Genomic DNA, 21,276 nt, shown 5'->3' with positions numbered 1-21,276 from the left:
CCCTATCCAGCCAGCTATCAAAGAAGGCCTTGCCCTACTCTCAGAGTTATTTGCGGTTTCCCCACATTCATAGGGATTCTCTGCCCCTGAGCCCTGCAAAGGTGGATGGCTAACTGTATGAGTAAAGTAGCAGAATTACAAACAAGATCCATAAAAAATAAAAGTATATTTAGGTTTATACCTTAAATACTTTTTGGAAAATCAGTTTAGAATGCAATAGTGTTTAAAATGATATACAGTGTTCCCTCACTACTTCACGGTTCACTTTTCGCGGATTTGTTACTTCGTGGTTTTTCAATAGACTCTAAAAAAGTATTATAAATTTTAAAAAACTACAATTTACAGCCCATGGAAGTGAGGGATGTGAAACCAAAGGGATAGAAAAGAAGCCCAAGCGGCCACGAGGGGAGAAGGAGGTGATTTATCAGCACACAATTGGTTGATAAAGCCATAAAATAGTGTATAACTACTAAAATAATGTATAAATATTAAAATAAATCTAGTGTCCCTACTTTGCGGATTTTCACTTATTGTGGGTGGTCCTGGAACCTAACCCCAGCGATAAGTGAGGGAACACTGTACACATTTTTCCAGGCACAGCTTTGGAGGAAAAAAATCACCGAGTTCAATGTGTGGGGGAAAAATCCTTGTGTAAAAGACAGTATGTCAAGGCAGAGAATAGTCTTAGAACCATCTCCAGTTGTACTTTTCACTTGCAAATAATTTTTTCATACTTTGATGTGGCAGTTATATAAGTCTCATTTTCTGTTTTAAAAAATCTATTCTTACATTGGATTAACGATCTGAAATGTAACTTCACTTAGTAATTAGTGATTTGATCCCCTACAAAATCAAGAGGAATTTGTGGAAAGCTATTTCTCAATTTCAAATTGTACCGAGCATGTCTCTGTGTTATTGAGCATCCAGTCTTAACATGCAGCAAGACCATGCTAAAGATAGGACTACAGTATTCCCTCACTACTTCGCGGTTCACTTTTTGCAGATTCGCTGTTTCACGGTTTTTCAATAAACTCTAAAAGACTATTATAAATCATAAAAAATTACAATTTACAGCCTAAGGAAGGGAGGAAGGAGAAGCCAAAGGGAGAGAAAAGAGGCAACGGGAAGAGAAGGAGGCCATTTATCAACACAAGATTGGTTGATAAAGACTTACAATAGTGTATAACTACTAAAACAATGTATAAATATTAAAATAAATATAGCGTCCCTACTTCGTAGATATTCACTTATTGCGGGTGGTCCTGGAACCTAACACCTGCGATAAGTGAGGGAACACTATTTCATAAATGCAGCAGGGGCTTTGAAGAATCATTGGAGATTCTCCATTCATGGTAAAGTCTATTGTTTTTAGTTAGTAGGGCTAGAGTTCTGATTTAAACAAAAATGAAAACAGATATTTTTAGGAGTCATTTCAGCTCACCACATTTGCTTTAGGAGCAAAGGGCCCCTATGAAAGTGAAAAAACTTTAATAAAACATAGCTGTTTTGTAATACTGAGATAGCCCTTCTTGTCGAGGTTCTCCAACACAATTCTATAGTCAACTCTATGCAATTTCCTGCTTCTCGGGAGGGGGTCGGACTGGATGGCCCATGAGGTCTCTTCTAACTCTATGATTCTGTTAGAAGCTGATCACAAATTACACTGGAGGATCTGGAGATTCTTATAAAGTTTGTGCTAGGTTCTCTAGCATTATTCTGTGATCAGTTTCCAATAGAAGTGGAGCACATAGCTGTACTGGAGGACATAGTTTGCAAACGAGAACATTTTAATTAAGTCTATGAATAATTAAATCCACAGAAGTCAAACATGCAAATATGGAGGGCCAACAGTAGTGAGTTCTGCAACCTAACCAACGCTTGTGGCTTTGGGGCAGAATACACTTAATACCTGTCTCAGGAGTCTGCTCATTGCTTTATAGGAAACTCATCCAATCTTCCTTTGCTCAGGGCTGTTTGCATATCAAAAGTCAAAACAGTCCCTCACTTCAAAATAATTTGGCTGTTCCAAGTTAGTGTACACAGCAGCATCTCATTTGGTAATGAAGGAGGCCTTTCATAAAGCCAATTGCTCTGATGGAAGTGTTGATGGACATAATGTTTGGGTCACCATCCAGCCCACGTGTGGTTTTGCCAGCCATCCTAATGTCATGAATCAATAGTGCCAGCTGAACATGCAAAATTACGTACTGTTTGCTAGGATATGGAAGGAAATTCGGTAAACACTTTCCACCATGAATGCTTCAGTTACTACAAGGTTCTTACTACTACAATTACTCAAGGTTCCATTTCAGTAAGAAATCAAAGATTTAATAAAGGCTGTTTCCTAAGCTGATTTTTTTAATGCAGGTATCTTTAAATGCTTTCAAAACAGTACCACCAGTTTTTAAAAAAAATGAAAGATACAGAGCAAGACACTTAAAAGTTAATGGCATAATGGGGAGAATAAAAAATTAAAGTCTGGAGCCACCCAGTAAAGCATCTAAGAAAAACAAACACTGATCAGACATGCAGTTGCTATGGAAAAATTAGAAGTCATCTCATCTTTCAATGTGGAAGCTTGGCTGTAGATACCTAGAAAAAAAGTCCAGCACAAAAGTAAATATTTTTTACAAGGAATTCCATTACTAGCTGGCCTGCTTCCTCCAACTAGAATACAACGCAGCCTCTTATAAGGCGCATTTTTCACATACTGTATTTAATTTCGGACATGTTTATCTTAATGGTCTGATTGAAATGCCAGATCTGAAACTTCGTATTATCCATTCAGTGAGTTCTCAAAAGCACGTTCGTTGTTCTTTCTTTCCAGTCCTTGCTCTCTGGCTTGAGCTTCATACTTGTAGTTCCCTGTGGACACCTTATTTCTCATTACTGCCCTTCAGACTTTTGAAGCAAGAACTCTTATCAACTAGAACTACAAGACAAAAACAACCAAGTATCTGAAATATGTAATTCTTAAAGTGTATAACTAGACTGTCTTCTGTATAACCTTTAAGTCACCTTCCTGGAAACATGCTTTGGGAGTTGCTTTGAATACTTCTGACTGAAATATGAAACAAGTGTCGCCAGTTCACGACACATGGAAAGAGGCTTTTCTGACAAACCGCTCCACATTATCATCAATGACAGAAAACACAGAAGGAATATTCGGATTCAAAACACTGAATAGAAAATGCAGTGTGACTTTGAACTAACAATAAGCTTGCCCAGAAATAATTTTACAGCAAATGTTATTTATAAATGTCATTTCCTAATTGGTTCTAATTGGCCTCCGGTGGCCTAGGGGATAAAAGCCTCGTGACTTGAAGGTTGGTTTGCTGACCTGAAAGCTGCCAGGTTCGAATCCCACCCGGGAGAGTGCGAATGAGCTCCCTCTATCAGCTCCATGCGGGGACATGAGAGAAGCCTCCCACAAGGATGGTAAAACATCAAAACATCCGGGCGTCCCCTGGGCAACGTCCTTGCAGACGGCCAATTCTCTCACTCCAGAAGCAACTTCGGTTGCTCCTGATACGGAAAAAAAATGGTTCTGTCATAAAAATATGGGAAAAGTTTATTAAACTGCAAAAAAATTTTTGCAAGACATCCTACAGCATTTTCTAGTTTTTCAATGAATATAAATTAATTTAATTGTTTGTGACGGCCACAAGAACTAAGTTTCTGAAGTATAACAATTACTTTCAAAGTAAGTACCACAACTAAACAGGAAATAACACTTTCAAACCAGGAACAGATTTTTTTCAAATTGTTACATAGTGTTATTTTAGAAGTTGATTAAAATGTTATCTCTAAGAAGCTGACTATAAAGTCATGTTGGAAGGAAGCAGAAAATCCTACAGAGAATACCTCTATGAATTACTCGGTCCTCCAGTGCAATTTTATGGTCCTTTTCGAGCAGATATTAACTGTATTGTCATGAGGAATGTCTAGAAATTCCTCAAGAAGTGTTCTCTTGGGTAAAAAAGCAAACGTTTTTATTCATATCTGTGCTTCTCAACCTGTGGGTCCCCAGGTGTTTGGCCTACAACTCCCTGAAAGTTGAAGGCTAAAACATCTGGGGACCCACAGGTTGAGAACTACTGTCCTAACCCCAGCAAGTGTGGAGGGCTGACTGTATTCATTGGTTGTTGCTGTTCATCATAATATTTTTACATACTTTATTCAATCCCTTTAACTCCTACTTAAATCCGGGAATATCCTGCTCCATTTTTTTCCTCACATTCTCTGAAGATGCAGGCAAAACATCAGAAGAAAATGCTGCTAGAACATGGCCGTACAGTCTGGAAGCCACACAACATCCCAGTGATTCTGGCTGTGAAAGCCTTTGACAATAAATTTTCTCAAAGGAATATATTAACTTTCTAGGCAGATATACTTCAGAATACCAATTATCAGCTGGAAAGTTTTTGCTTTGAAGTTCCAGAGCTACAATTATGGCATTCCAGCAAAACATGGTAACTTTTCTCTTTCATTGCCTCTAACATGCTACTCCTATTTCATACTCCTAGGGCAAGTGGAGAGAGAATGTCCTGTTTTCTTAAAGGCATATTTTGGTTGTGGGTAGGATTTTGGGGTGAATTTTAAATGTAATTTTAATTGTATTTATTGTATTTTAACTCTATATCCACACACTAATATTTAATTGTTTTTAAATGTTTGTATTCATTTTGCTTCAAATTGTTATTGGATTGTGTAATTGTTGTCCACCTTGACTCCCTACAGGAAAAAAGGCAGGATATAAATAAAAATAGTAATAATAATTATTTTTCCAGTATTCATTGTAGCAATATATGCACTAAAGGGCCATGACACGTATTTAATAAGGTACATACTCATGACTCAAAGCTAGTTGGTAAGCATTTTAATCACAGTATTATGGCAAAATATTTACAATCCTCAATGCATTTCAGCAATTAGAACAACCTGTTAATTAACCAGGAAACAATGTTGGCCTACATAGTACATTTGGGCAAAATTAATGGGAAGAAAATTAGTAAGTAACTGGTGAAATACACAAGAGTGAGAACTTCATAAAAGCATAACACAGATTAACAAAATCAAATTGTGTATCAAAATAAAACAGGACAGTCAATCTAGGACTAAATAAATGTATTGCTTTATGAAGTATAAATTCTCTTTCACACAAGGATGTATTCTAATTTTGGGTATCCCGCAGCTTCTTGCTGTGCTTAGGAAGAAATACTATTCCCAGAAAAACCACCACTTAGAAAAAATAAAATAAGGTCTGTCAGGCTTGTTCTGTAGAAGGGAATACTATGGCATGTGCCTTCTACACCAATAATAAAAGTATCTAGGCATGACAGCAGCATAAAAACTTTTTAAAAATCTTATTTGGAGAAAAAATTGAAAAAAACCCCTAATAAAACAAAGTCTCTTGCCTTACCAAAATTATAATTTAAGATTGTAAAAGCGTTTTCTTTTAGGAAGCTCTCCATTTAAAAACCTGTGCTGATGCAATAATCACATTACCAACACTGATACAATTTGTTCCCAGTTTTAGAAATCTAGATAAAACCCCATCTTTGAGAAGCACCATATTTTCAGGCATTATGAAACACTGTTCTCAAGGCTCGGGATCATTTCTGGAAAATATCTGAGGTAATCTTAGACTATACAGTCACTGTCTGAGCTGTAGATCCTCAGCTTTATGCCGCAGTTCTAAAGACCTGGACTTCTAATTCCACTTGAAAATTTCTGGCCAAATAAAGAAATCAGAAAAGACTCCCCAGTCTTCATGGAAGAGAGATGATGCAGTATTTTAGGTGACAAAATACTTGTCCTCTATTTCAGTTACTGAACTTTACAGGAAACCAGAGATAAACCGGAAAGACAAGTCCAAGGGGGAGCAAGAACTTTTCACAATTACTTCATGCTGTTGAGAAATCTGGCTTGTTCTTCTCCTCTTGGTAAAAGAGTTTCGGCACCAATTTTGGGACCCTTCTTCTCCTAGAAAGGGGAGATTCACATTGACATTTAGTTCTGATGCACTGAAATAAAGGCTAGCTTTAATATCCTATCAGGAATCAAAACAGAAGGACACTTTACAGCGGAGATCCACCCTCGACTTTACTTGTATAACCCCTGTATTCATTTCAAAGGTCAAACAGGAGACTTTCTTGGATGCTTATGTTCAGTGAGTATCACCTACTTGAATAGCCCTATCAATGATGTAAAAATGCAGTGAGTTACAAAGGCTGTTAAAAAAAGAGTTGGGGGAACAACGACAATAGGGGAGCCATCTTATTCATCCACACGTTTTGCGGCCCTTAACGTCTAGTACGTTTTATTTGTGCAGCTAGTTAGTAGCCAGCTGCAATAAATCACTATGACCAAGAAGTCATGAGTTCGAGGCCAGCCCGTGTCGGAGTGAGCACCCGACCATTAAAATAAAAAATAGCCCTGCTCGTTGTTGACCTAAGCAACCCGAAAGATAGTTGCATCTATCAAGTAGGAAATTTAGGTACCACTTATGTGGGGAGGCTAATTTAACTAATTTACGACACCATAAAAATCATCCAGCAGCGTTTGGAATGAGGAAGTATACAAGGATTCAGCCTCACAGTGGATAATGAAGCAGCTGCTCCCCCTGTGGCCGGAATCGAGCATACCCTCAGGAAGCTGGAAAAGGTTAAATTGCCTCTGTGTCTGTCTTTGTCTCTATGTTCATACAGCATTGAATGTTTGCTGTGTATGTGTTCATTGTGATCTGTCCTGAATCCCCTTCGGGGTGAGAAGGGCAGAATATAAATACTGTAAATAAATAAAATAATAAATAAATAAACCATCATGGATGGCAGTCCAAACATCTGATTAAGTTGGATGCAGTTTACTGAAGCTTGCATGAAATAAAACTCTTTAGTCTTCAATGTGTCACAAGAGCCTTTGTTGTTGTCTGAGGCAGCTTTCCTTTTTTATAAACAACTCACGCACTATAGATGCCTTATTTTAGCCACCTGAACAAAGTGCATGTTCATATGGCTTGATGCTTTATCACAGAACCAAATCCAATGATATTCTAGTAATTTTTGTAGATTTGTTTCCCCAAGTGTTGAAAATGTCTGTCATATCATTTTCCTCACTCATGTATCCTGCATTTGGCACATTGTTTTGCAACAGAGTATGAAAAGGTAGAAAGGTGGTTTACAGTGCAAATCTGATCACTGTGGCATCTGAGGAATTCCTACTGCAAGAGGCACAATGAGTCAATTCTCGGAAACACATATCCCACTTAACATCTAATTTGACTAGGGTCTCTCCACTCAGCCAAATCTAGAACTGAAGGTAAAAATGAACAAGTTGCAGATAAGCCATAATCTGATGGGAAATTGGAACATTCTCCCAGGTTAGCTAGAGCACACACAATTAGATGTTGCTTTGCGATGATAACTATTTTGGGGGTATTAATGGAATATTTATGAAGATTAATTTATTTTATTGTTAAATAATAATACTACTAATAATTGTATATCTTACCCGTCTCTCTTTGCAGCTCGCAGCACAGTAAAAAACACACAAATACGATAATTGTACAAATACACATATTGTTATGATTGAGCCTCATGGCTCTGTTACTGGCAGACGTGGGCGTAAGACTCCTCGAGAGTCAGATACTCTCGAGGAGCGAGAAAGAAAGAGACTGCGAGATATCTTTGCAGCACCATCTGACGAAGAGTCTTTTGAGGGGTTTACGGAGAGAATGGAGGAGGGGCTGGTTAGCTCGGAGGAGGATGAGATGGATTGGACTCGGGTGAGGGAGGAATTGGGTGCCACTGGCAATGATGGGATGGAAGATGAATGGGGACCTTCAGGATTAGACCCATGGACAAGCTGGAGGGATGGGACGGGATCCACAGCTGGGGATGCTGTGGGGCGTAGTCAGAGGTGTTCCAGCTCTGATGAGGAAAGTGATGAGGAAACGCCCGGGTTAAGGAGGGCAGCTGATAGTGATGAGGATTTGTAACTGGCATAAAATGAGGCTTGGGAGCAATTGCAAATTGCGTTGGGCAAGGTAATCTGGACGAACGCTTGGGATCTGTGTGGGACGCTTTCCTGAAGACTGGTGTGTTTTCGTGTGCTGATACCTTTGACCTTCCGTCGTCTTCTTGACGGACGCCATCTCCTGCTTTGGATTTCGGACTGAACTGACCACGGCTTGACTTCCCCCTACTCGGACTTGGTGAAACTACAAACGTTCTGCTTCTGGCTTGAACTACGGAAAGGAACTGGGTCTACTCTACTGCTTCAATCCTCGGCTGATCTGTGTGTATTGGAAATCTTGCCTGCTGTGTGGAGGAGTGACTCAAGTTACTCAAAGCACAGTGCTGGCAGCAGAGAGGAATCTGCTGCCAATTAATTGCATTCTTTTGAACACTTTGTTCCCCGGCTTCTGTTTTGTTTATCCCCAGGCTGAAGCAAGCTGTTTTGTTTTTACCCGGATTAAACTCCGGTTTAATCCGGTTTATCTTTTGAACGTTTTTCCTTGCCCCTTTTTGCTTTTAAAGGCTAATACTGCCTGGCCCTTGTATTTTACGGGCATTTTGAGTTCTGTTATCCAATAAACTCTGTTATCTTTGATCTTGTGGCGTTCTGTCCTTGACAGATTGCCCAACGCCATAAAAAAGGTTTATTGCAGTAATAAATCCCGTCAGGAAGACAATGGATGAGTTAAGGGCTAAGTTCGATCAATTACAAACAGCCTTTACTGTCAGTCAAACAGCTAATGCTGTTAAAGGACATGTTTTGACTCCTGAACGCTTTGACGGAACCAGGTGCAAGTTGCCAACTTTTTTGGCACAAGTTGAGCTTTATTTTTCCCAGCTCAGTGCTCATGCTTACCCTACAGACACTAGCAAGGTGGCATTTATTTTGAGTTTGTTGACTGGTCCTGCAGGACAATGGGCCACTAATTTAATTTTGGGAAATGACCCAGTCAAGGACAATTTGAATAATTTCAAGAAGTTACTAACTGACACTTTTGGGGACCCTCTCCGCACGGAGAATGCTGGGTGGGCTCTGTATCGGTTGAAACAGGGAAAGGGGACTGTTTTGGATTACTTAAATAAGTTTAATTTGTATCGCCACCAGCTGGACTGGGGGGAAAATGCATTCATGCTTTTGTTTACTGCTGGGTTAAGTGATTATCTCCAGGATGAATTAGCACGCTTGGAGCCGGCTGAGAATTGGGATGCCTTAGTAGCTAAGGTGCTGCGTTTGGACGCCAGGTTCGAGTCCCGTAAACACTCGAAAGCAATGTGTGCGCCACCTATGCATGTAACCAGGGCACCTGTGGTGATGGGGGAAGAGCCTATGGAGCTTGGGGTCTTTAAAAAGCTGTCTACAGAAGAAAAGAACCGCAGGAGGCAGCTGGGGTTGTGTTTGTACTGTGGGAATGCTGGGCATTTTGCCAAAAACTGTAATGTGAAACCTTCCCAGCTTTCGGGAAAAGGCCAGCCCTAGTGCGACGTGAGTCCAACGCATTAGGGCTACTAAAGCAGTCAACTGAGGGGAGGAAGCATGTTTTCGTACCCATTACATTATCTGTTGGGGGAAAGGAACTTGTTTCTACTTTGGCACTGCTGGACTCAGGGGCTACGGTCTCTTACGTGGATATTGAGTTTGCTAGGAAGCATGGCATTCCTAGAGTGCGCAAGGCATGCGACGTGTGGGTGGAAGGAGCGGATGGGAGACTGCTGGAGACTGGGGTGGTTAACCATGAGACCTCAGCAGTAATGTGGGAGGTGCAGGGAGTAACGGGAACGTTTGTGTGGGATATTACAAGCTTGCCCAGATACGATGTGATCCTGGGGATGGATTGGCTAGCTGTAGTAAATCCACAAGTAGATTGGGTGACACGTAAGTTGACCTTAAAGAGGCAGGATTGTTGCACTCTGAACGTTTCTCAATCTGATATGGAGGGAGTGCCTGCTGAGTACGGGGAGTTCTCTGATGTATTTTGTAAAAAAGAAGCGGACAAGTTACCGCCGCACAGGCCGTATGATTGCGCCATTAAGCTAGCGGAAGGTGCGAAATTGCCAGCAGGAAGGCTGTATGCCTTGACTGTACCGGAAAGGCAAGCTTTGCGAGAGTTCCTAGATGAAAATTTAGCCAAGGGGTTTATTCGCCCATCTAGCTCTCCAACTGCGGCACCGGTATTCTTTGTAGCCAAAAAGACTGGGGAACTTAGGTTGGTCTGCGATTATCGGATCCTAAACAAATACACCATTCGGGATAGGTACCCGCTGCCTTTAATCTCGGAACTGTTATCAAGGGTGCAAGGGGCTAAGGTCTTTACCAAGCTTGACCTGCGGGGGGCGTATAACTTAATCCGAATACGGGAAGGTGATGAATGGAAGACGGCATTTAACACGTGCTTCGGATGCCACGAGTTCCGAGTCATGCCTTTCGGACTTTGCAATGCGCCTGCGGTCTTCCAGAGGTTCATGAACGATGTGTTTCGGGACCTAATTGACCAATTTTTAGTGATTTATTTGGATGATATCTTGATTTTTTCTAAGGACGAGAAAGAACATCGTCAACATGTCAAGCAGGTTCTGCACCGTCTGCGGGCTAATGGGCTCTTCGCCAAGGCTTCCAAGTGCGTCTTTCATGTGCCTGAAGTGGAGTTCCTAGGTCATGTAGTGTCAGGTAGGGAACTTAAAATGGACCCACATAAGGTTGACGCCGTCAACTCATGGCAGGAGCTTAAGACTAAGAAGGATGTGCAAAGGTTCTTAGGATTCGCTAATTACTACCGGGAGTTTATTCCGAATTTTGCAAAGCTCACGGTGCCTTTGACGCAGCTCCTGCGTAAGAAACAGCCATTTGTGTGGGGGCGGGAAGCTCACGACGCGTTTTTACAACTAAAGTCTAGCTTTCAATCAGACAACATACTAACACATCCTGATGTTGACAAACCGTTCGTGGTAGAAGCGGACGCTTCTAGCTACGCGTTGGGGGCTGTATTGCCTCAGAAAGATTCCTCAGGGACCTTGCGTCCCTGTGGATTTTACTCGCGGCAACTAACACCATTCGAGCAGAACTATACCATATGGGAGAAGGAGTTGTTGGCGATTAAGGTGGCGTTTGAGGTGTGGCGGCACTGGCTAGAAGGGGCGCGGCACCAAATCGTGGTCAGGTCTGATCACAAGAATTTGGAGCACTTGCAAACAGCAAAAAACTTAAACCAGCGTCAAATCCGATGGGCTTTGTTTTTCTCCAGGTTTAACTTCAAAGTGCAGTTCGTGGAGGGGAAGGCAAACTTGCGGGCCGACGCCTTGTCCCGCAAGCCGGAGTTTAAGACCAATGAGCAGGTAGTATGTCAGACCATCTTGCCTACTGCCTCTCTATGTGTTATAGATAATGAGCTCGGGTTACATGACCAGATCCTTGAGGCTCAGAGGGACGATGTGTGGACTCAGGAGCAACTTATGCTGTTATCAGCAGGTAACCGTACAATACTGCCTCATCTACAAGATCAAGACGGAGTATTGGTACGCAGGGGGCAGGTCTATGTACCAGTGGGGGCCCTCAGGTTGGAGGTGATTAGAGCCCACCATGACGAACCCATGGCTGGGCACTTTGGCAGGTTCAAGACCGTGCAGCTTATCACCAGGAGCTACTGGTGGCCAAAGATGCGGCAAGACATTCTGCGCTTTTGTGACAGCTGCGCTGTTTGCCAGCAGAGTAAGACGCCTGTTGGGCGCCCTAGAGGTTTGTTGTCGTCTCTACCTGTTCCTGAGAGGCCATGGCAAATCATTTCCATGGATTTTATTTCGGATTTGCCTAAATCTGGGGGTTATACTTGTATTTGGGTGGTGGTGGATTTATTTAGCAAACTGGCTCATTTTATTCCTTGTTCAACCATTCCGGCGGCCCCTACGTTGGCCTTACTGTTTACTAAGCACATCTATCGTTTGCACGGAGCTCCCAAGGTGATTATTTCGGATAGGGCTCCGCAATTTGTGTCACGCTTTTGGAAACACTTCCATGAGTGCTTAGGTACTAAGTTAAACGTTTCTTCTGCGTTTCATCCGCAAACGGATGGTCAGTCGGAACGGGTTAATGGGCTCTTAGAGCAATATTTACGTTGTTTTTGTTTAGATCAACCCACTGCTTGGGTGAAGTGGCTACCGGTGGCGGAGTTCGCTTACAACAATGCGGTGCACACGTCTAGTCAGCATACGCCATTTGAGCTAACGTATGGTTTTCACCCACGGGGAGGTGTGGCGCCGTCGACCAATGTGGTCTCTTCTGACCCTGTGTACCGCTCTTCGGAAATGGCTGCGTTGCATGATGTTGCCCGTCGCTTACTGTTGGAAGCTAAGGCAACGCAAAAGACTCAGGCCGATCGCCGCAGGCAGGCAGGGGAGGAGTTGGAAGAAGGGGATTTGGTGTGGTTGTCTTCCAAACATATTAAACAGGCTGGGGGAAAGTTTGCGCCTCGGTATTTGGGTCCCTTTCCTATCGTTAAAAAGATTTCTTCCGTTGCGTTTCGTTTGCGTTTACCGTCTAGTTTAAAGGTCCATCCAGTTTTCCATCGTTCACTGTTAAAATTAGATACCTCCAGTCGTCGTGGTGCTATAGCGGAGGGTATCACTGCCACCTCTCCGCCTTCGGGGGAGGAGGCCTTTGTGAGAGGGGATAGTGTTATGATTGAGCCTCATGTCTCTGTTACTGGCAGACGTGGGCGTAAGACTCCTCGAGAGTCAGATACTCTCGAGGAGCGAGAAAGAAAGAGACTGCGAGATATCTTTGCAGCACCATCTGACGAAGAGTCTTTTGAGGGGTTTACGGAGAGAATGGAGGAGGGGCTGGTTAGCTCGGAGGAGGATGAGATGGATTGGACTCGGGTGAGGGAGGAATTGGGTGCCACTGGCAATGATGGGATGGAAGATGAATGGGGACCTTCAGGATTAGACCCATGGACAAGCTGGAGGAATGGGACGGGATCCACAGCTGGGGATGCTGTGGGGCGTAGTCAGAGGTGTTCCAGCTCTGATGAGGAAAGTGATGAGGAAACGCCTGGGTTAAGGAGGGCAGCTGATAGTGATGAGGATTTGTAACTGGCATAAAATGAGGCTTGGGAGCAATTGCAAATTGCGTTGGGCAAGGTAATCTGGACGAACGCTTGGGATCTGTGTGGGACGCTTTCCTGAAGACTGGTGTGTTTTCGTGTGCTGATACCTTTGACCTTCCGTCGTCTTCTTGACGGACGCCATCTCCTGCTTTGGATTTCGGACTGAACTGACCACGGCTTGACTTCCCCCTACTCGGACTTGGTGAAACTACAAACGTTCTGCTTCTGGCTTGAACTACGGAAAGGAACTGGGTCTACTCTACTGCTTCAATCCTCGGCTGATCTGTGTGTATTGGAAATCTTGCCTGCTGTGTGGAGGAGTGACTCAAGTTACTCAAAGCACAGTGCTGGCAGCAGAGAGGAATCTGCTGCCAATTAATTGCATTCTTTTGAACACTTTGTTCCCCGGCTTCTGTTTTGTTTATCCCCAGGCTGAAGCAAGCTGTTTTGTTTTTACCCGGATTAAACTCCGGTTTAATCCGGTTTATCTTTTGAACGTTTTTCCTTGCCCCTTTTTGCTTTTAAAGGCTAATACTGCCTGGCCCTTGTATTTTACGGGCATTTTGAGTTCTGTTATCCAATAAACTCTGTTATCTTTGATCTTGTGGTGTTCTGTCCTTGACACATATTAAAATGCATTTCTATAAAACACACATTCATCGCACAGGACAGAGACCAAAACACAGGATGTGAGTTTAAAATTCATGCTTTCAATGGGCTGGGTGAAGATGGGATATAAATGAAATGAACATATAAGGAATAGCAGTTTCTCATAATTCTGTATTTCTCCAATGTAAGATGCCATCAACTGTAAGACGCACCGTAATTTCAATACCACTACTGAATACATAAGCTACACCTATAATTCTAAGATGCACCCCTTTTTTACAGATGTATATACAGTAGAGTCTCACTTATCCAACACTCACTTATCCCACTTTCTGGATTATCCAATGCATTTTTGTAGTCAATGTTTTCAATACATTGTGATATTTTGGTGCTAAATTCGTAAATACAGTAATTACTACATAGCATTAATGTGTAATGAACTACTGTTTCTGTCAAAATTGTTATATAACATGATGTTTTGGTGCTTAATTTGTAAAATCATAACCTATTTTGATGCATTAAATTTTGCCAATTTTTGTAAGCCGCCCTGAGTCCCCTCGGGTGAGAAGGGCGGGGTATAAATGTTGTAAATAAATAAATAAATAAATAAAAATAATGTTTAATAGGCTTTTTCTTAATCTCTTCTTATCCAACATATTAGCTTATCAACGTTCTGCAGGCCCGTTTATGTTGGATAAGTGAGACTCTACTGTATATGGGAAAAAGATTATGTCTTAGAATTGAAGAAATACAGGAATATGAAATATTTGGTTAAGAAACAAGTTCATTTTTCTTAAAACCTTTGTCAGTGGAGTTTGCATTTCTAAAAGATGTTATGTGCTGTAAATAAACTGAGCTTGGTTTTGCTTGATAGCTCTGCATTTACTCTTACCTTCAGCATCCCATCACGCTCCCATTTAAAAAGGCCACAGTTGCTGGAAAAGGAGGACACAAAAGTAGGATTAATTTAGTTTTTGTAGATAGCAGAGCTGGACCCTTTCTATTTTTAAAGGTTTAGCGTTTGCATCGGCCTAGCTGACTTGGTAAAAGTGTTGCAGTTCCCATTCCGTGGAACCAGTTTTTATTTTGTTAAGTGAGGCAGGGATTTAGGGAACACTTTTTGGAAAATCTGGGAGATTCTGGGAGCAATACAAAAACATTTGTCAAAGTTTTGTGTGAGGATGGGGCTGTCATACTCTAAAGGCATGCTGGCCGGTATTATTCCCATGTTCAAAAGGATGGCCCGGCCCCTTTTTATTATTCTTAAATCAACTATAACAAGGATCAAGGAATGTGCAACTGCCTTTTTCAGATGACAACAGCCATCACAACCAAGTCATCTTACCTGCAGTGTTTTTTGGGAAGTTTGTCCAGCGAGATGGCTCTGTTTCCACAGGGACACTTGAAAAATCGTTTCACTCCATCATGCCAGTGGTAGTCGTGATTTTGCTCCACGCAGGAATCCAGGAGTTTGAAATAGGTGTACTTACACTTCAATGTAAACAATTCAAAAAGAGAAAGAGAGACAAAGGTTAGGGGAGAAGCAAATGAGTGTCAGGGAAGACTTTGAAAAAGCTGGAGGGCTTTTTAGTCCTGATACTTAAAAACATGACCTACTGCTGTGCAAGAAATGTGGCACATAAGTGAAATGCGCAACAGGTTGCAGCTTGGGATGAAACATGACTTCCACTATGGTGTGTTTAGTTTTGGGGAATACACATAAGTGCGGTCTATTGGCAGGTAGTTTCTTTCTAGCCAATGGGTTTGTAGCTGTGTGCTGAACAACCATTGGATGGAAAGATACCCATTAATCTGACTGGAGGAGCCCAGATGTGGTTTCTACACCAGATGTGGTTTCTACAGTTGGGTGACTTCGTATTTAGGACCATAGAAGCAAGCTTTCCTGACTTTACTCCTCACTTCATCTCATTCCCTCATGTCTTGTAGGCGCAGTGTATTGTTTTGTTACTGTAGAAGAACCATGACTTAAGAGCATCCCAACTTAAGAGCATTTTTAGTTAAGTGCTGTCGCTCAACCCAGATTTTGCTTTGACATAAGAGCAGCATTTTGTGTTAAGAGCTAGCGCCAGAGGGAGCACTAGAGCTTCAAGGGAGTAGACCCCATGCTTCGTGCTCTTATCTGCTTTGAGAGATTGCTGTTCGCTTTGCTCTTGTCTGCTTTGAGGAACTTTGGGTTAGTTGGTTTTGTGTGGTTTTTATTCCTGGTATGTTTGGCTTCATGAAGGAAGAGAGAACAAGAGAGGGAGAAAGGATGGAATGAGTACAGTATGAAGATGCTTCTGCCTCTTTATTTTGTGCTTCCTTGCCACAAATTTGTGCTTCAACCATTGTGACACAACTTTGTGCCTCTACTGTTTCTAAAGTTGATCTTTCTTTTTATTTCATGTGAATGTGCATTTATACATTATTTGTTATTTATAAAGTACATTTTCTTATTTAAAAACACATAACAAAAATGGGTTGAGTGTGTGTCAGGGAGATGGAATGGATTAATAGCATTTCAATGGGAACATTTGCTTTGAGATTGAGCATTTTGAGTTGAGGACAGTGATACCTTAAGTCAAGGTATCGCTGTACTTTGTGGGAATGATTGACATGGGTCATGAATCAGGGGACCAGTTTACTCTAGGCATTAATTGTAGGGAGTCCCATTGGGGTATTTTGACACGTGTGGTCAGGAGTTGATTCTGCCCAGTGGAGTCAGATATTTGACACATATACTCTGGTGACTGAAAGAGCACAGTTGTGGTGGCCCAGCAGGCTCCTCTTAGGCCAATTCGAGGAATCTGGCACTGGGCTGGATCTGTAGGTTGTCAATCAGAAAGTGATGCTGACAAGCTGGAAAGCGTCCAGAGGAGGGCAACTAAAATGATTAAGGGTCTGGAGAACAAGCCCTATGAGGAGAGGCTTAAAGAGCTGGGCATGTTTAGCCTGCAGAAGAGAAGGCTGAGAGGAGACATGATAGCCATGTACAAATATGTGAGGGGAAGTCATAGGGAGGAGGGAGCAAGCTTATTTTCTGCTGCCCTGCAGACTAGGACACGGAACAATGGCTTCAAACTACAGGAAAGGAGATTCCACCTGAACATCAGGAAGAACTTCCTCACTGTGAGGGCTGTTCGGCAGTGGAACTCTCTCCCCTGGACTGTGGTGGAGGCTCCTTCTTTGGAGGCTTTTAAGCAGAGGCTGGATGGCCATCTGTCGGGGGTGCTTTGAATGCGATTTCCTGCTTCTTAGCGGGGGGTTGGACTAGATGGCCCTTGAGGTCTCTTCCAACTCTACTATTCTATGATTCTATGATTCTATGAAGTGGTTTGATGTCTGGATTCAGATCCACGTGTGAGCCAACTCTTATCTGCATCTGTAACCAGATAAAGTCGTGACCTATATTGTGTCCAAATTTAAGGGGTCTGATGGTTTTTGATGGTCTTAATCTAGAATGTACCTCATTCCTAGAATCAGAGTTGGAACAGATCACAAGGGCCAATCAGTCCAACCCCCTGGTATGCACAGAATCAAAGCACCCCGAGAGATGGCTATCCAGCCTCTGCTTAAATCCCCCCAGAAAATTTCTGAGGCAGCATATTCCACTGCTGAACCCCAAAACAACTAAAATTTCTTTGGGGAAACAGAACAAAGCAGCTCCTCATAAAGTTACGTTGGAGATGACAACTAGGAGATGCTTCTTGTTTCATAGCTTGGAAAAAATATTTTTGGGGATGGGGGGATATAATTCCTAGGATTATAAAACAGGAAAAAAATTGAGAATTACTGTCCAAAAAGGTAACTTCTGTAAACTCTGCTTTGTTTTCCTTCCTTTTAAACTGCATTTTACAGTGTAATTCTAGGTAAACCACAGAACACACAATAGATTTCTAATACATGGGACAACTAATCCATACATCTGAATGATGGAAAATGATGACTGGTATACAGTGTTCCCTCACTACTTCGCGGTTCACTTTTCGCGGATTTGCTGTTTTGCGGTTTTTCAATAAACTCTATAAATCATAAAAAATTACAATTTACAGCCTAAGGAAGGGAGGAAGGAGAAGCCAAAAGGAGAGAAAAGGAGCCCAAGTGGCAACAGGAGAAGGAGGCGATTTATCAACACACGATTGGTTGATAAAGACTTAATAGTGTATAACTACTAAAATAATGTATAAATATTAAAATAAATATAGCATCCCTACTTTGCGATGGAAATACTGGACTACAAGCTCTTTCATAAAAGGAAGAAGTGTAGCAAAATGCTAGACATGGACCAGGAAGGCCTAGTTACTTGCCAGTTCACTAACTTACTTCATGAAGTAACTGTGATATCATCTCATCTACCTTGTGGAGTTACTTGGTACAGTTTTGGAACAACACTCAGATCATGTCATAATATGACCAAAATAGAACCAAGTATCTGATCTCTGTTTGATAAGCTCATTTTTGCTCCAGCATGTGTTGAACGTTATGATGAAACCAATTTTGCTGCTGGATATTTTTCTGTGTAAACACTGGTCCAGAACTCTGTAGTACAATAAATGCTGCTCAGGATCAGGGGAAGCAGCCACCTGGGCAACAATCTAGCATATATTTTACTCACAGTTTTGCATGTTGCGACACGACATTTCACTTCTCGGATGTTCCTCATCTTTTCTTCCATCTGCTCCTTTTTTACCAAGGGCTCAAAATAACGTTCCTGCAACTCAGCCTCAAACTGACAGAAGGGAGAGATGAAATTTTAATCTTAATGCAATAATGGAGCAGCATTTTTGAAATTAGATTTGCCAGATAGCACAACACTCACAAAAAACCCCCTTGGGATATAATTTTCTCCTCCTTTGTAAAGGAGAAGAATATACAAGTACAAGCTAAGTACCATTAGATGGCATATTCCATAGAGATGATTGTGTTCCCACAATTTCATTTGTAACATCAGCTAACATTATGTTGGTGAATTAGGATATAAAGAACTCACCATAAATACCAAGATTACACTGAGGTGGCTGTACTGCGAATATATCATGAGATAGCATGACTCAATGGAAAATATGGTAACACTTAGTATGGTAGAAGGGTTTTTTTTTTCATGTCAGGAGCAACCGGAGTTGCTTCTGGAGCGAGAGAATTGGCCGTCTGCAAGGACATTGCCCAGGGGATGCCCGGATGTTTTTTTGATGTTTTACCATCCTTGTGGGAGGCTTCTCTCATGTCCCTGCATGGAGCTGGAGCTGATAGAGGGAGCTCATCCCCAGGTGGGATTCGAAACTGGTAGCCTTCAGGTCAGCAACCCAACCTTCAAGTCACAAGGCTTTTATCCCCTAGGCCACCGCAGGCTCCTATGGTAGAGGGTAGTAGAGTGGAAGACCACATCTCATATGGAGACTCAATCAAGAAAGCCATAGCCCTGGGTTTCTAAGATCTAAGCAGGGCAGATGATGACCAGAAATTTTGGAGGTTTCTCATTCATAGGGCTGCCACAAATTGAGATTGACTTCCCTCATCTGCTACAAAGGGATATTACTTGCTACTGGAGGATACGTGAAAGCTTACCTCCTTAAGGACGCCCATGTGTTTTGACTTAGCATTCAGGATCTCTTGAAATTCATCAGACTCTAGGTATGCACGCTGTTGGCGTTGTTTTTTTCCTGAAGGTTCTGTAGTGGCATCACTGTCTTCATGAACGGAGAGAGACGACACAAGATTAGCCATTTATTAAAAAAGGATTATTTATTTCAACAAGCAGTACTTTCTGTTGATCACAGCTGCTTTGTCAGTATACCATTCTACCAGATATCTTCCATCTACAGTAGAGTCTCACTTATCCAACATAAACGGGCCAGCAGAACGTTGGATAAGCAAATATGTTGGATAATAAGGAGGGATTAAGGAAAAGCCTATTAAACATCAAATTAGGTTATGATTTTACAAATTAAGCACCCAAACATCGTGTTATACAACAAATTTGACAGAAAAAGTAGTTCAATATGCAGTAATGCTAAGTAGTAATTACTGTATTTAATATCACGATGTATTGAAAACACTGACTACAAAAATGCATTGGATAATCCAGAACCTTGGATAAGCGAGTGTTGAATAAGTGAGACTCTACTGTACTTCTAGTCTTTTGATTTATACAGTTGTGAAGACTGCTACATATGAAAAAGCCTAAAGAAGCCAATTTGTATAAAGTTGCTTAGGATGGTATGACTGGTCCCTTCTGGAGATAAATGTCAAGGACAGAACGCCACAAGATTCAAAGTAACAGAGTTTATTAGGTTACAGAACTCAAAAATGCCCGTAAAAACACAAGGGCCAGGCAATTTTTGCCTTTAGGAGCAAAAAGGGACAAAAGTAAATGTTCAAAAGATAAACCGGATTAAACCGGAGTTTAATCCGGGTAAAAACAAACTGCTTTCTTCAGCCTGGGTATAAACAAAACGAAAGGCAAGGAACAAAAGATACAAGGAATGCAACTAATTGGCAGCAGATTCCTCTCTGCTGCCAACACTGAGTTTAGAGTAACTTGCGTCGCTCCCACACACACACACAGCAGACAGGATCTCCAACACGAGCAGACGCAGCCAGGGATTTTAGCAGTAGAGTAGACCAGTTCCGTTCCGTAGATCAAAGCCAGAAGCAGACGTTTGTAGTTTTTCCAAGTCCAAGAAGGGGGGGAAGACAAGCCGTGGTCAGTTCAGTCCGAGTTCTCAAAGCAGGAGATGGCGTCCGTCAGGAAGACGACGGAAGGTCAAGCTAATAAGAGTAAGCACAGGTTTGCACAAACAAATGCCCACACAATCCCTCCCGCCGTCTGACCCTGGATTCCAATCAACTTACGTCTCAGCACAGGAAAGTACACAAGTCTTCAGGGAAGCGTCCCACACACACACACGAATCCCAAGCGTTTGCCCAGATTACCTTGCCCGACGCAATTTGCAATTGCTCCCAAGCCCCATTTTATGCCAGTTACAAATCTTCATCACTGTCAGCTGCCCTCCTTAACCCGGGCGTTTCCTCATCACTTTCCTCGTCAGAGCTGGAACACCTCTGACTACGCCCAACAGCATCTCCAGCTGTGGATCCCGTCCCATCCCTCCAGCTACGCCATGGGTCTAATCCTGAAGGTCCCCATTCATCTTCTGCCCCATCATGGCCAGTGGCCCCCAATTCCTCCCTTACCCGAGTCCAATCCATCTCATCCTCCTCTGAGCTAACCAGCCCTTCCTCCATTCTCTCCGTGAACCCTTCGAAAGACTCTTCGTCAGAGGGTGCTGCAAATATGTCTCGCAGTCTTTTTCTCTCTCGCTCCTCGAGAGTATCCGACTCTCGAGGAGTCTTACGCCCACGCCTGTCAGAAACAGAGCCACGAGGCTCAATCATAACACTATCCCCTCTCACAAAGGCCTCCTCCCCCGATGGCGGAGAAGTGGCAGTGATACCCTCCGCTATAGCACCACGACGACTAGAGGTATCAAGTTTCAACAGCGAACGATGAAAGACTGGATGGACCTTTAAACTAGACGGTAAACGCAAACGAA

At 42.3% G+C, this 21,276-nt stretch overlaps 1 protein-coding gene and 1 long non-coding RNA gene across 6 annotated transcripts in view; both read right to left on the bottom strand.

The window, feature by feature from the left end:
- Positions 1 to 4,864: 4,864 nt before the first annotated feature.
- Positions 4,865 to 21,276, bottom strand: part of mcm10 (minichromosome maintenance 10 replication initiation factor) — a 42,197-nt gene continuing 25,785 nt past the window's right edge. For all 5 annotated transcript variants that reach the window (XM_008111453.3, XM_008111457.3, XM_008111454.3 and 2 more), the window contains exons 16-20: positions 19,289 to 19,410; positions 18,339 to 18,452; positions 15,069 to 15,214; positions 14,616 to 14,658; positions 4,865 to 5,985 (exon numbers count right to left, since the gene is read on the bottom strand). In XM_008111453.3, the coding sequence (XP_008109660.2) occupies positions 5,902 to 5,985; positions 14,616 to 14,658; positions 15,069 to 15,214; positions 18,339 to 18,452; positions 19,289 to 19,410 (509 nt within the window). In that variant the 3' untranslated portion in view covers positions 4,865 to 5,901. The remainder of the gene's footprint in view (positions 5,986 to 14,615; positions 14,659 to 15,068; positions 15,215 to 18,338; positions 18,453 to 19,288; positions 19,411 to 21,276) is intronic.
- On the bottom strand, positions 13,221 to 14,606 carry LOC134299321 (uncharacterized). Its single transcript, XR_010006503.1, has 2 exons — positions 13,331 to 14,606; positions 13,221 to 13,296 (listed from the first exon to the last, which is right to left on the bottom strand). It is a non-coding gene; the product is annotated as an uncharacterized LOC134299321 (long non-coding RNA).

Source organism: Anolis carolinensis, chromosome 5, assembly GCF_035594765.1.
Source record: "Anolis carolinensis isolate JA03-04 chromosome 5, rAnoCar3.1.pri, whole genome shotgun sequence".
Lineage (NCBI taxonomy): Eukaryota > Metazoa > Chordata > Lepidosauria > Squamata > Dactyloidae > Anolis > Anolis carolinensis.
The sequence above is the reverse complement of the archived record's forward strand: the minus strand, read 5'-3'. Positions and strand labels throughout refer to the sequence as shown.